The sequence below is a fragment of the Bos taurus genome, chromosome 9 (assembly GCF_002263795.3).
Source record: "Bos taurus isolate L1 Dominette 01449 registration number 42190680 breed Hereford chromosome 9, ARS-UCD2.0, whole genome shotgun sequence".
In the NCBI taxonomy this organism is placed as follows: Eukaryota; Metazoa; Chordata; class Mammalia; order Artiodactyla; family Bovidae; genus Bos; species Bos taurus.
The window spans coordinates 96862541-96876582 of record NC_037336.1 but is presented as its reverse complement, the minus strand read 5'-3'; the positions used below and the strand labels follow the sequence as shown (position 1 = coordinate 96876582).

Below are 14042 nucleotides of genomic sequence, written 5' to 3'. Positions count from 1 at the left end.
CTGCAACGTTCTTCTTTTGATTGTGTGGGTTTCCCATAACTCACTTGATTGTTTCCTCCTGTCAGAAATGTAAGTGGTTTCTATTTTTGGGTGCCTCTAAATAATACTGGTTGAATATCTTGGTGCAGAGAGAATTTTCTGAAAGCTAATTTTATCCTTGAGAGGGGTTGTCAAAGGTTGGTTTACGACCTCAGGTGGTGAAGACTCTGAGCTAATTCTGTGCATGTCGCATCGCTTTCTGAAAGCCGCAGTGGTTGTCCTCACACCCAGAATGGGTCCTGATTTACCTCGTCTCCTTTAAAGTGCTGTATTATCCATTTTAGTTTGGAATATAAAAAACATAGTATTGTTTCAATTAACATTTCTTCGGTTTCTTTTCTGTTTTGTCAACAGTGTTCTGGTGTTTGGGATTAAAAGAGCCTAAATAAGGGTTAAGATTTCAGTGAAGACACTAGATTGATCACAGGCATCACAGCAATTCCCCTTGGAGTGGTTTCTTCAGAAGGAAGCTTGGCTTCTTCAGAAACCCTGACCTGGTTTACTTCTGTCCTGTACAGGTACAAAAAAGCAGACAACATCTTTAAAACCAAGCTAGTGAGGGAGTTCATCCCGTTTCCAGTCTAGTCTCTTCCTGTGTGTGTCTAAAGTTCATGCTTATTTAAGAGTTGCAGAGTATTGACCAGGGCAGAGACTTAAATCTTAACTCGAGCTTAACTCAGGTCCTCCTATTTGTTGTCAAACTCGATGCTTTATGCTGAAGCTCAATGTGCATCTTTAGAGAAGGGTGCAGCTTGAGTTCTCTGGTGGTGAGATTCTGAGCTGCTTCTATAGATTCTTCCACGGATGGCGGGCGGGCAGCACGTGATGCTGTCTGTACTCCCACCCCTCGCCCTGCAGGAGTCCCAGGAAGCAAAGCTCTGCTGTGTTTGCACGCCTGCTTCTCTGCGCTGTACAGTTTCAGGGTGGATATCTGCATGGGAAATACGAGGCTAATGAAAGCATCCTGCCGGCTGGCACTTCTCCGTATTCTGAAATCCACTTCATCATCCCCACGCTGTGCCAAGACTTTGCCTAGTTAAGAGGGTACCATCCACGTGAGTTTTGGTGAACGTATTACACCCCACTTCAGAGTCACTAGCAGTAAAGGACAGGTTAGAGTGAAAACAAGCAGGGGAGGAAATGTTCTAACATACTTACGGAAAATGAAAGAAAACATCAGGATCTAGATATGGAGTGAGAAGGAGAACTGATTTATATCTCCTTGGCTTTCCCAAGGATTCCAAAGCAGTGCATCTTAGCTGCTCCCTCTTTGCCTCTTTTCTCTTCTTTTTTTAAAAAGGATTATTCACTTATTTAATGTATTTTTGGCTGCACTGGGTCTTGATTGCTTTGTGCAGGCTTTCTCTAGTTGCGGCAAGTGGGGGCTTCTCTTCGTTACGGCACTCAGGGTTCTCATCATGATGTCTTCTCGTTGAGGAGCACAGGCTCGAGGGTGTGTGGGCTTCATTAGTTACGGCTCCCAGCCTCCCAGGCTTTATTATACTTGGGCTTTACAGCAACCTCGTATTGGCGATATTGTTCTGATTTCACAGAGGAGGAAGCTGGGGGCTGTGGAAGTTCAGTAGCAGATGGAGCTAGAAGGTGGCTGAGCCCGGGTTTTTGGCCAGAGCTGCCTGATTCAAATGTTCCTGCACAGATCCTTCCCCTCTAGCTGCTGGGGACGCTTGTACCACCCTCGCCATGACAGTGCTTGGAGTCCAGGTGGTCTCAGATTGCCTGCACGTTCCAGAGCTTCTCTGGTTGATGGGTTGGATTTCCACCTTTCCACTCACCTGATGGGCGAGCCCACCCTGTAGCCCTTCCTCTTGCCAGCAAGTACCAGCTCCATCAGCCTGGGAGCTCTATCCACTGGCTGCATGTAACCATCAGCAGGGATGCTGGGACATGCGCCCATCGGGCTCTGTGCCCCGGAAGGGGGAGGATCTCATCGTAGGAAAGAACAATGAACACCAGGAAGAAAAGAGAAACCACCCATAACCCTTTCACTGAAAATCAGGGGAAATGGTAAAGAACTTTAAAATGTTTTCTCTTTACCTGTTTTCATCACGGGTTAGACATACCATCCATTCTCAACTGTTAGTTGCTCTGTCGTGTCTCTGACTCTTTGCAACCCTGAGAATGTAGTCCTCCAGGCTCCTCTGTCCATGAAATTTTCCAGGCAAGAATCCTGGAGTGGGTTGCCATTCCTTTCTCCAGGGGACCTTCCTGACCCAGGGGTGGAACCCGGGTCTCCTGCATTGCGGGCAGATTCTTTGCCATCCTCAGCATGCCACTAAATTGGCAAATTACAGTAGAGAGAAAGCTCGCCTTCAGTGAAGAAGGATAGGAGGGTCCCCTCCCTCCAACTTCAAACTGGAATAAGCTTAAGACATACAACACATATTCACCCACTAGACACCCCCCGCCCCCCGCCCAAGTAATTTAGCCTTGCCTCTCTTTTATTAATGAGCCCTGAGGCTAAAGTCAAATTAAATTGTTTTACAAACTCACAGCACTTCTTTTTTTGTTTGTTTTAATATTAATTTTGTTTATTTACTTTGTATTTTTGGCTGTGCTGGGTCTTTATTGCTGCACAGGCTTTTTCTAGTTGGGATGAGCGTGGGTTTATGCTCTTGTCGCAGCGCGTGGGCTTTGCATTGCGGTGGCTTCTCTTGTGGAGCACAGACTCTAGGGCACCTGGGCTCAGAAGTTGTGTCATGCCAGCCTTGTCGCTCCATGGCATGTGGGATCTTCCCAGACCAGGGGTCGAAGCTGTGTCCACCTGTCTCCAGGAGATTCTTAACCACTGGACCACCAGGAAACTTCTCATAGCATGACTTACCTTACTCCTCCTCATCAAATGCCTTCAATACTTTAGTGTGGTTTGCTCCTGAACATAAATCTGAGAATCAACCGAAGTTTACAAAAATCAATAGCCTCCTTGGAGTTTTGGGTGCAATTTAGTGTTGTTTTTTTGTAGTGCGTAAAGCTGAGATTCAGAAAAGTTAATTCACCTGAGGATACATGACCACTAAGAAGTATAACAGAGCTTGAAACCCGAAGCCCACACCAGTCTAGGAAAGGAATCGGGGCAGAGCCACGCCATCCAAGGTCTGTCTGTCTGTGACCCCCTCATGCCTTGTTCACGATTCCTAAGCATCACCGACATTGTGTTAGACCCCCTGATTCCTGCAGGGCTAGCAAGGATTTTACTAAAGGGCATACTGGTCCTTGGACTTTTATAAAGAAAAACAAAACTTTTTCTTCGTAATGCCCTACTCTGCCTGGAAACTGAGGAAGGCAGCATTTAATCCCTTGCATTTCCAGTGTCAGCTGACTTCCCTTTCTAAGTGTTAAATCAACAAAGCGAAGGATTTGTTAAATACTCTCCAAACACTAGGTCCCAGAAACTTGATGAAGAATCAGACTTCTTCTGGTGCAGGCTGTCTGGGAGCTTTTAGTGGCTAATCCAAGGGCAATGAATAAAGCAGGAGGATATTCAACTTCGAACAGTAGCTGCTTCCACACTGTAGCCAACGTCCATCACTCCTGTTCATGAGCTCCTGAAATTCACGTGCATTGAGAGGGAGCTGGCAGCTTCATGTCTGTTCCTTCGAGAGACACTGGGTGTGTTGTAACCAGGTGAACAGTTTGACAGCTTGGAGGTATCTCTGGGCCAAGCTGTCTGAAAAAGGTCAAAGGTGGGCTTCTCCAGCCCCTGCGGGGTCTTGGTTTTGTGCCAGAGACCAGGGCTTCTGGGGAAATGGAGGCCTCAGCTGAGCTGAGCTGAGCTGACTTCAGGGAAGTCAGGCCAACAGTGGTTTCTCGATTTCCCTCCTCTCAGAAACATTCTCAGGAATCGGAGCTTGCCTTCCAAATAGTCTAAGCAAGGGTAATGTATTCTAGGAAAGCCCCTTGTGACTGTCCTGCCCAAGACTCCTCAGAACCAGCACAGGGGGCTTCCTTGGTGGTCCAGTGGTTTAGAGTCTGCCTGCCAATGCAGGAGACGTGGGTCAGTCCCCGGTCCAAGAGGTTCGCACGTGTCTTGGGGCTGCACAAGCCCATGCACCACAATTACTGAGCCTGCACCCTAGAACCCACGCTCTGCAACAGAAGCCAGCGCGGTGAGAAGCCGGTGGACTGCAGCTCGAGAGTAGCCTCCACGTGCTGCAATTAGAGAAGCCAGGGCGAAGCAGTGAAGACCCAGTGCAGCCAAAAATTTAAAACAACAGCCTCGGAGACCCGGAAGTGAGCCCCATGCCCCCACTCTGTGTGTAGTTTGGGACTGAGAACCTCTCTGAAGGCAGCCCTGGTTTTGCCCTGGGCTCATTTCTGGGCTGCTCTCCAGAGGGGAGTTCTGAGCCCAAGAGAAGCCCCCACATCACTCCCCCAGGAACAAAACTGCCCGGAGTGCCGGAAGCAAAAGAGCTTGGAGGTCCACCTGAATCTGAGGATTCATTACTGACTGTGGCAACTTCAGGCAAATCACCCAAGCTAGGGGGCGTCTCAGTTTCTTCCTCCAAAAAATGGGATGATAATACTATTCATGGGATTCATCTGAGGCTTAAATTGAGGTCATATATGTGATACTGTCAAACGGATTTTGGGGAGGAGTATTATTAGTAAAGACTGCAATGAAGTCTAGGCTCTCCCAACTCTTAATTTTAGAAAGTAATCTGTAATCTTGGCGCTTCTTGGGGCAGTTTGTAGTCATGTCCTGATTCCAGGAGGAGTGAGTCTGCTGTGGGTGATGATCTCAGCTGCCCTCAGCTTATTTTTTCTCTGTCAGAGTATTTCAGCCTCCTGTCTTTAGGCTGTTCCTCAAAGGCTTTATTTGCTTCAGTTCAGTTCAGTCGCTCAGTCGTGTCCGACTCTTTGCGACCCCATGAATCACAGCACGCCAGGCTTCCCTGTCCATTACCAAGTCCCAGAGTTCACCCAAAGTCATGTCCATCAAGTCGAAGATGCCATCCAACCATCTCATCCTCTGTCATCCCCTTCTCCTCCTGCCTTCAATCTTTCCCAGCATCAGGGTCTTTTCCAATGAGGCAGCTCTTCGCATCAGATGGCCAAAGTATTGGAGTTTTAGCTTCAGCATCAGTCCTTCCAATGAACACCCAGGACTGATCTCCTTTAGGATGGACTAGTTGGATCTTCTTGCAGTCCAAGGGACTCTTAATAGTCTTCTCCAACACCACAGTTCAAAAGCATCAGTTCTTTGGCGCTCAGCTTTCTTTATAGTCCAACTCTCACATCCATACATGACTACTGGAATAACCATAGCCTTGACTAGACGGAACATTACAGTAAAGTAATGTCTCTGCTTTTTAGTATGCTGTCTAGGTGGGTCATAACTTAACCTGCACAGTTATTTAATTTTTCTCTTCAGGGGTTGGAGACTGATGACAGGACTGTGAGTCTGGCTGTTGTGCATATTTTGAGTTTCTGTTCGATTTTAGAACTCTTAAGCGTGCGTGTGTGTATGTGTGCACATCAGGAGTGTTGAAGGGTGGTTCTCTTGCCTTCATAGCTGATTATTTGTATTTACCGACATCCCAAAGGTGATCTCTCTTTAACCTTCATTAAGTCATTCCACAGATATATATATATATATATATATATATATATATATTTCATAATTTTTAAGTTGATACGTTGTATTTCATTTGTATTCAGTTCAAGAAATTATTTTTCTTTTTTCCTTTTTTTTTTGGCTGTTTGGCATAAGGGATCTTAATTCCCTGACCAGGGATCTACCCTGCTCCCCCTACAGTGGAAGCTCAGAGTCTTAACCAATGGACCACCACTGAAAGTTAAAGTCACTCAGTCGTGTCCAACTCTCTGCGACCCCATGGACTATACAGTCCATGGAATTCTCCAGGCCAGAATACCGGAGTGGGTAGCCTTTCCCTTCTCCAGGGGATCTTCCCTCCCAGGGATCTAAGCCAGGTCTCCGCCTTGCAGGTGTATTCTTTACCAGCTGAGCCACCAGGGAAGCCCAAGATTATTGGAGTGGGTAGCCTATCCCTTCTCCAGCGGATCTTCCCGACCAGGAATCGAACTGGAGTCTCCTGCATTGCAGGCGGATTCTTTACCAACTGAGCTATCAGGGAAGCCCCATGGATCGCCAGAGACGTCCCTAGATGTATTTTTAAAATTAAGCTTCAGTTCTGCCCAGTGACTGCTCCAAGGGCTGGAGAGACGGTGACGACCTTCAGAATAGTTGTGTGCCCCGGAGAAGGGACAGTCCAGGGTCAGAAGGCCAACAGTTGAACTAGTAACACCGTAACTTCAGGGGGTGCCACCCGCCCCACCCCCACCCCCAGCACGACCCCAGGAGTGGCCCCCACTCTCCCCAGGGCAGGCGTGCGTGCAGGCAGGTCTCACCAGAAGAAGGGATGTTTGGCTGAGATCTGGAGATGAGGAGTGGAGGGAAGGGGAGTCCTTGGGGGGCAGTATTCAGGCGGGCAGGAAGTCCTGGAGATGCAGACTCTGGTCCTCAGGTTCTCCGTGGTGATGGGCGCTGTTGCTTAACCTCCCTGGACCTCATTTCCTTCTCTGTAACAATGGTACCTGCCTAACATGTGTTAGGACGATCAGAGAACTATTCTTTTTAAGACTGATGCTGGGAAGGATTGAAGGCAGGAGGAAAAGGGGATGACAGAGAATGAGATGGTTGGATAGCATCACCGAATCAATGGACCTGAATTTGAGCAAACTCCAGGAGTTGGTGATAGACAGGGAAGCCTGGTGGGCTGCAGTCCATGGGATCTCAAAGAGTCGGACACGACTGAGCGACTTAACAATAACAACAACAATATTCTTTTAAAGGGTTGAAACTGTGCCCGAAGTAAAGGAAGCACTATATAAATGTTTGCAAAATAAAAAAGAAATCCACGCCTGTACAGTGTAATCTTGAGAGTGTATTAGTCTTCTGAGTGTTTTTCCCCCCTGCCTCTAAGAGCGCAGTAATGTTTTTTCTAACGTTTGACCTCGGTGTGTGTTTCAGGCGAATTCCTGAGTCCCAGCCTCCCGCCCCGCTGGCCGTGTTCTGCGGTGGGTGTTCGCTGTCTGGGCGAGGAGCACGACCCCGGAATGGACCTCGTCGCCTTGCTGAAGTCTCACTTCCTCTGCCACCTCATCTTCTGCTACGTCTTCATTGTCTCGGGGCTCATCATCAACACCATTCAACTCTGCACGCTCCTTCTCTGGCCAGTGAACAAGCAGCTCTTCCGGAAGATCAACTGCCGGCTGTCCTACTGCGTCTCCAGCCGTAAGAGGCTTCCCTTCTGCTCTCTGTTTGCATGGGCGTTACTGTTAGGACTTCCTATGTAGGTTACTAGGCTTGCAGTATATGCTTAGATATGTTGTTTGTTTGTTTCTGTTTGTTTGCGTTTTTGACAAAATGCAAGATGTCTATTTTTGTCCTCATTCTCAAGCTATTTTTTAAATGAGTAATGCCAACAGCACTGCCAAATGCCAAAATTCAACAGACACGGAGGCGATCCTAGGAAAAGCGAATAAACATTCCATCTCTGTTTCTTTAGGTTTCCTCCTCGGAAACAATCATTTGTTGTTGTTCAGTCGCTCAGTCGTGTCCGACTCTGTGCGACCCCGTGGACTGCAGCACGCCAGGCTTCCCTGTCGGTCACCATTTCCCGGAGTTCGCTCAAATTCATGTCAGTTGAGTCGATGATACTGTCCAACCATCTCATCCTCTGTCATCTCCTTCTCCTCCTGCCCTCAATCTTTCCCAGCCTCAGGGTCTTTTCCAATGAGTTACTGTCAGTGATTTCTTAGTTATCCTTACAGAAATAGCATATATGTGTGTATATATATGTTATTTCTATAAGGAAAGACGTATGTATGGCTCTTACAATTGCACATGTAAGCAGGTGGGTCTGTATGTGTATAGATACATAAGACATACACGTAGCTCAGATCATGAACTCCTTATTGCCAAATTCAGACTTAAATTGAAGAAAGTAGGGAAAAACCACTAGACCATTCAGGTATGACCTAAAACAAATCCCTTACGATTATACAGTGGAAGTGAGAAATAGATTTAAGGGACTAGATCTGATAGACAGAGTGCCTGATGAACTATGAACGGAGGTTCGTGACATTGTACAGGAGACAGGGATCAAGACCATCCCCATGGAAAAGAAATGCAAAAAGGCAAAATGGTTGTCTGAGGAGGCCTTACAAATAGCTGTGAAAAGAAGAGAAGTGAAAAGCAAAGGAGAAAAGGAAAGATATACCCATTTGAATGCAGAGTTCCAAAGAATAGCAAGAAGAGATAAGAAAGACTTCCTCAGTGATCAATGCAAAGAAATAGAGGAAAACAACAGGATGGGAAAGACTAGAGATCTCTTTAAGAAAATTAGAGATACCAAGGGAACATTTCATGCAAAGATGGGCTCAATAAAGGACAGAAATGATATGCACCTAACAGAAGAAGATATTAAGAAGAGGTGGCAAGAATACACAGAAGATCTTCATGATTCAGATAATCATGATGGTGTGATCACTCACCTAGAGCCAAACATCCTGAAATGCGAAGTCAAGTGGGCCTTAGGAAGCATCACTATAAACAAAGCTAGTGGAGGTGATGGAATTCCAGTTGAGCTATTTCAAATCCTAAAAGATGAAGCTGTGAAATTGCTGCACTCAGTATGCCAGCAAATTTGGAAAATTCAGCAGTGGCCACAGGACTGGAAAAGGTCAGTTTTCATTTCAATCCCTAAGAAAGGCAATGCCAAAGAATGCTCAAACTACTGCACAATTGCACTCATCTCACACACTAGTAAAGTAATGCTCAAAATTCTCCAAGCCAGGCTTCAGCAATACATGAACCATGAACTTCCGGATGTTCAAACCAGTTTTAGAAAAGGCAGGGGAACCAGAGATCAAATTGCCAACATCTGCTGGATCATCAAAAAAGCAAGAGAGTTCTAGGAAAACATCTATTTCTGCTTTATTGACTATACCAAAGTCTTTGACTGTGTGGATCACAATAAACTGTGGAAAATTCTGAAAGAGATGGGAATACCAGACAACCTGACCTGCCTCTTGAGAAATCTCTATACAGGTCAGGAAGCAACAGTTAGAACTGGACATGGAGCAACAGCCTGGTTCCAAATAGGGAAAGGAGTACATCAAGGTTGTATATTTTCACCCTGCTTATTTAACTTCTATGCAGAGTACATCATGAGAAACACTGGGCTGGAAGAAGCACAGGCTGGAATCAAGATTGCCAGGAGAAATATCAATAACCTCAGATATGCAGATGACACCACCCTTACGGCAGAAAGTGAAGAAGAACTAAACAGCCTCTTGATGAGAGTAAAAGAGGAGAGTAAAAAAGTTGGCTTAAAGCTCAACATTCAGAAAACTAAGATCATGGCATCTGGTCCCATCACTTCATGGCAAATAGATGGGGAGACAGTGGAAACAGTGTCAGACTTTATTTTGGGGGGCTCCAAAATCACTGCAGATGGTGATTGCAGCCATGAAATTAAAAGACTCTTGCTCCTTGGAAGGGAAGTTATGACTTACCTAGACAGCATATTAAAGAGCAGAGACATTACTTTGGCAACAAAGGTCCGTCTAGTCAAGGCTATGGTTTTTCCTGTGGTCATGTATGGATGTGAGAGTTGGACTATAGAGAAAGCTGAGCGCTGAAGAATTGATGCTTTTGAACTGTGGTGTTGGAGAAGACTCTTGAGAGTCCCTTGGACTGCAAGGAGATCCAACCAGTCCATCCTAAAGGAGATCAGTCCTGGGTGTTCATTGGTAGGACTGATGTTGAAGCTGAAACTCCAATACTTTGACCACCTGATGGGAAGAGCTGACTCATTAGAAAAGACCCTGATGCTGGGAAAGATTGAGGGCAGGAGAAGGGGACGACTGAGGATGAAATGGTTGGATGGCATCACCGACTCGATGGGCATGAATTTGGGTAAACTCCTGGAGTTAGTGATGGACAGGGAGGCCTGGCGTGCTGCGGTCCATGGGGTCACCAAGTGTTGGACACGATTGAGCGACTGAATGGGACTGAAGTGAACTGGACACATACTTTTTAAGACTAAATGCTGGTATAATATATTGTTTGTCCTTCTTGGTTCTTTTCTTTAACTTTTTGAGATAATTGGTGCACATATGATTGTAAGAAACAATACAGATAGACCCCATACACCCTTCAGCCAGTTTCCCCCGATGTTGATGTCTTGCACGTTTAATGTGTAACATGCCAATAAGAAAACTGACATTGACACAGTCCACCAACTTTATTCGGATTTCTCCAGTTTTATTTACATTCATGTCTCTGTGCATGTGTATGTGTGTGTGTGATTATACTAGACTATAATTCAACTGGCCAGAATTTCAAAAATGAAAATAATACAAAGTGAATCCGGGCATGTCTAGAGATGAGTTTGGTGTTGATTGACCAGAAATCTATACCTGTTCTCAGTAGCACAGAATGCTGTGTGTATCAGCATTCTGATTACACATATGATTGTGAATATATATTTTTTAAATGAACTTTTTCAAATGAAGCAATTAAAAAAATCTCAGCTACCTTTGATTATGCCAAGAATTTCAAAATTATGGATATTGCTTTGGAAACGTTTCAATGAAGCAATCAGATTTTAATTTGCATCAAAATAATACAAGCTGCATACAGTTGTCCAGATGGATTACTACTGATTCAATGAGCTATTTCTGAAACTTCAAGATACGATCTTATGAGAAAAAGAATAACAGCTACATCCTCATTTGTAATGTTGCACTGACTCAGAACTGGCAGATATGTCTGCCACTATTTCTAATGTGGCCTGCGTGCTAGAGCTGCTGTGTCTTGGGTTGGAATATTTTACATAAATGTCTTGAGCATGTTCATAAGATCATAAAGTTACAGTTGCAAAAAGTGTATCTTTAATCCTCCTGTCTATGGCCGTTGGTTGCAGCCACCCACTCAGTGCAGTCATGCAAATTTGTTAGTCATGCATTTCACTGTGATACTGTTTATAGTATTGAAGCACCTACCATGGTACAGAAGAGGGAACAGCCTTTCAGGCAGGACAGAGGCAGCAGGAGAGGTCAGATGCTGACTTGTAACTGTTGGCAGAGAAAGGAGTTTGCCTAATCAAGGAGATAATTGCTTCAGATTTACTTTATAATTTTAAATGTCTTTTTCCACTTAAGTGTCTATTTAACAAAACTTGTTTAACAAACAATGTTAATTGCACTTTTCATCGAAGCCTGCATTTATATGACTTGCACACACCTACAGAGATTCCAAAATCTGTCGGTTTGCAACTGGGAATCGTGTATTTGCATTCTTGTGACCTCTGTTGAAATCTCAGGTGGATGCTTAAGCAATGAATTTTCATTTGGAGTTGAGAAATAAGAGATAGGCTTTGGAACGAGAGTTCCTAAGAGTCTGTTTTGCTTTTGGGAGGCAGTGGAGACATGCCAAGTCAATATTCTCTATTAAATATTTATTATTTATTTAATTTATGTGTTTGGCTGTGCTGGGGGGGGTCTTAGATGTAACACGTGAGATCTTCTGATGGAGATTAAGATGGGGAGCACATTCAGAAAGCAAGGTGGATTCTCAACATGACAAATAATTGTTTAGCATGATTCCATATGAAACGGATCCATCCAAGACCACTGGTGTTTCTCCATCCAGGGTGTCGTGAATGGCCAGCAGTCCAATTTCACAGCAGGGTCAGAAGTACACGGCCAGGTCCCTCCCATCCCGGGATGTCCCCCCCATGCTGTTTGCCCGCTGTCCCAGAGGAGAGCTTCCACGGGTTTGGATTGAGCAGATGCAGCAGTCACCTGAAAAGGGACGGAGGGCATCTCTCTGGAGGAGCAGGTCTAGCTTTTGGGAAAGGAGAATGTGGTAGCAGTTGGAGAGGGTGATGCCTCCTGGGTTTGGCTGTGGGCACTCACTATGGTGAGGAATCTGCCCCCAGCCCCCCGTCTTCTCCAGCATCTCCATTCCTGGTATCCCAGCATGTCTTAGAAATAAAGCTGTTCTCTCTCTGAACTTGTCCTCTATAGTTGATAGATCCTTGGAGTGTTTTGCAGCAACAACCAAAGACGTGTAAGAGACAGCCTGTTTGGAAAGCCTCATCAGAGGCTGTCATTCGTGGGCTATTGAACAGCGCAGAATAGAGGTGATCAGACCCTCTCTGCTGTCACTCTCCTCCTCTCCAGGTTAAGACAAAAACTCTTCATGGGGTTTAGCGAACCACTCTAAAGCTTAGAAAATCAGCTGCATTCACCATTCTCGCAGCTGACTTCTTAAAGAAAAACAGCAGATAAATCATTTCCTAGACATTCGAGACCCCTCCATTGCCTGCTCGCTTTTTACTAATGCAGCTGTGTCTGTATGCGTCTTTATTTTTTTTTAATGTTTATCAACAGCTTGGTGGCACACTAGGTGAGTCCCAAGAAGTCACCAGCCGTGGCATGCGAAAGGCCACTGATGTAAATGACAAACAGAGTCGGTTTCCATCATGACACACAGGCAGAGGACCTTAGACTAGTGGCCAGGGCTGCCACGAGGAGCAACAGTTTCAGAGTTTGTTTGACTTGGATGGCTGCTTTGGGAGGGCTGTTGCAGTTCCTTTTCGCCTAGCTTTGTAGGCCCCTAAGCCTGAGAGGCTGAGATAGACTGGCTTAGGCGATGGCACCCCACTCCAGTACTCTTGCCTGGAAAATCCCATGGACGGAGGAGCCTGGTAGGCTGTAGTCCATGGGGTCGCTAAGAGTCAGACATGACTGAGCGACTTCACTTTCACTTTTCACTTTCATGCATTGGAGAAGGAAATGGCTGCCATCTCTGGGGTCGCACAGAGTGCGACACGACTGAAGCGACTTAGCAGCAGCAGCAGCAGCAGCAGCATGCTGAATGGTGGGGGTTGGGAGTGGGGTATGGAGCCGATCTCTGCAAGGTGAGGAGAGGGCAGGAAGTTACAAGAAGTGGGCTGCCACACAGAATTGTATATTACCTTCCCTTGTCCAGGATGTGCCCTTTAGTCTCTAGGGAAAGGTGGCCAAGACCAGCTGGCTCGCTTTCCTTCTCCCTGACTCTGTGTGTTTCAAAAAAAGCAGAGAAGAATTAGGAGAACCTATTAATGGCAGAGGTTTTAAAAGTGGGGTGGGGGGGGGGTGGGGGCAGGGAGAGTGGAGGATGACAGCTGACCTTAATGTTCCACGAAGGGCTGGAGACACAGAACTGCCATTGAGACACCACACCCCACCCACACACCAGCCCTGGTGCCTGGTTTCCAAATCCCATGCTGTAGCTCCCCTCCTCTGTGCCTTGAGCCTGTCTCTTACTTTTTCTGGAGCGTGATGCTCCCGGATTCCACAGCCATCCGATGCATGGATCCACTGGGTGCCTCTGACGGCCAAGGGCTGGTGACGCTGAGGAGGGGTCAGGATCTGGGGTGCAGAGATGAAACAAGAACATCCTGCCCTCCTGCTTATAGGCTGTCACCTTGGGCGAGCCCCACAAACGCTCTGAGTTCAGCATAGGGCAGCAGGATGGATCACAGTGGCTGGGCAAAGAAACAGAATGACATGCTACGTTCGAAAGTGCTTCGTGAGCTATGTAACGCACATCCGTTTAGGATGAAAACTGAAATTTGTGTCTGCGGAGGGAAGGAGAATTGCAGAGGGGAGGGTGGTGGGGGGACAGGTAAGGCTATCATCTTTCTTCTCATTATGGCAGTTTACTTGGTTGGGTACCTTCAAAAAATGAACTACATTTGAATTAAGGGGAGGGAGTGGAATTGACCAAATTCCAGTATTTTTCTAATAAAGAGTTTGTTTGTTTGTTTTTTCTTTTTGCACTTGGGAAGATAGTTACTTCTCTTCTTAGCACCTCCCTTCTGCATTCCCACCCCCTGCTCCTTGAAGGTTATCGGCTGCTTGATTTGCAGCAGACGGTGGCTGAGCATGAGAGAAGCAAGCTCTATTTC

The 14042-nt window shown here is 46.1% G+C and overlaps 1 protein-coding gene across 3 annotated transcripts in view; it reads left to right on the top strand.

Annotated features, from left to right (window-relative positions):
• The window catches only part of AGPAT4 (1-acylglycerol-3-phosphate O-acyltransferase 4), a 135896-nt gene that overhangs the window by 45664 nt on the left and 76190 nt on the right, over positions 1 to 14042 (top strand). For all 3 annotated transcript variants that reach the window (XM_005211099.4, NM_001015537.1, XM_005211101.5), the window contains 1 exon segment: positions 7049 to 7312. In XM_005211099.4, coding sequence (XP_005211156.1) covers positions 7049 to 7312 — 264 coding nt within the window.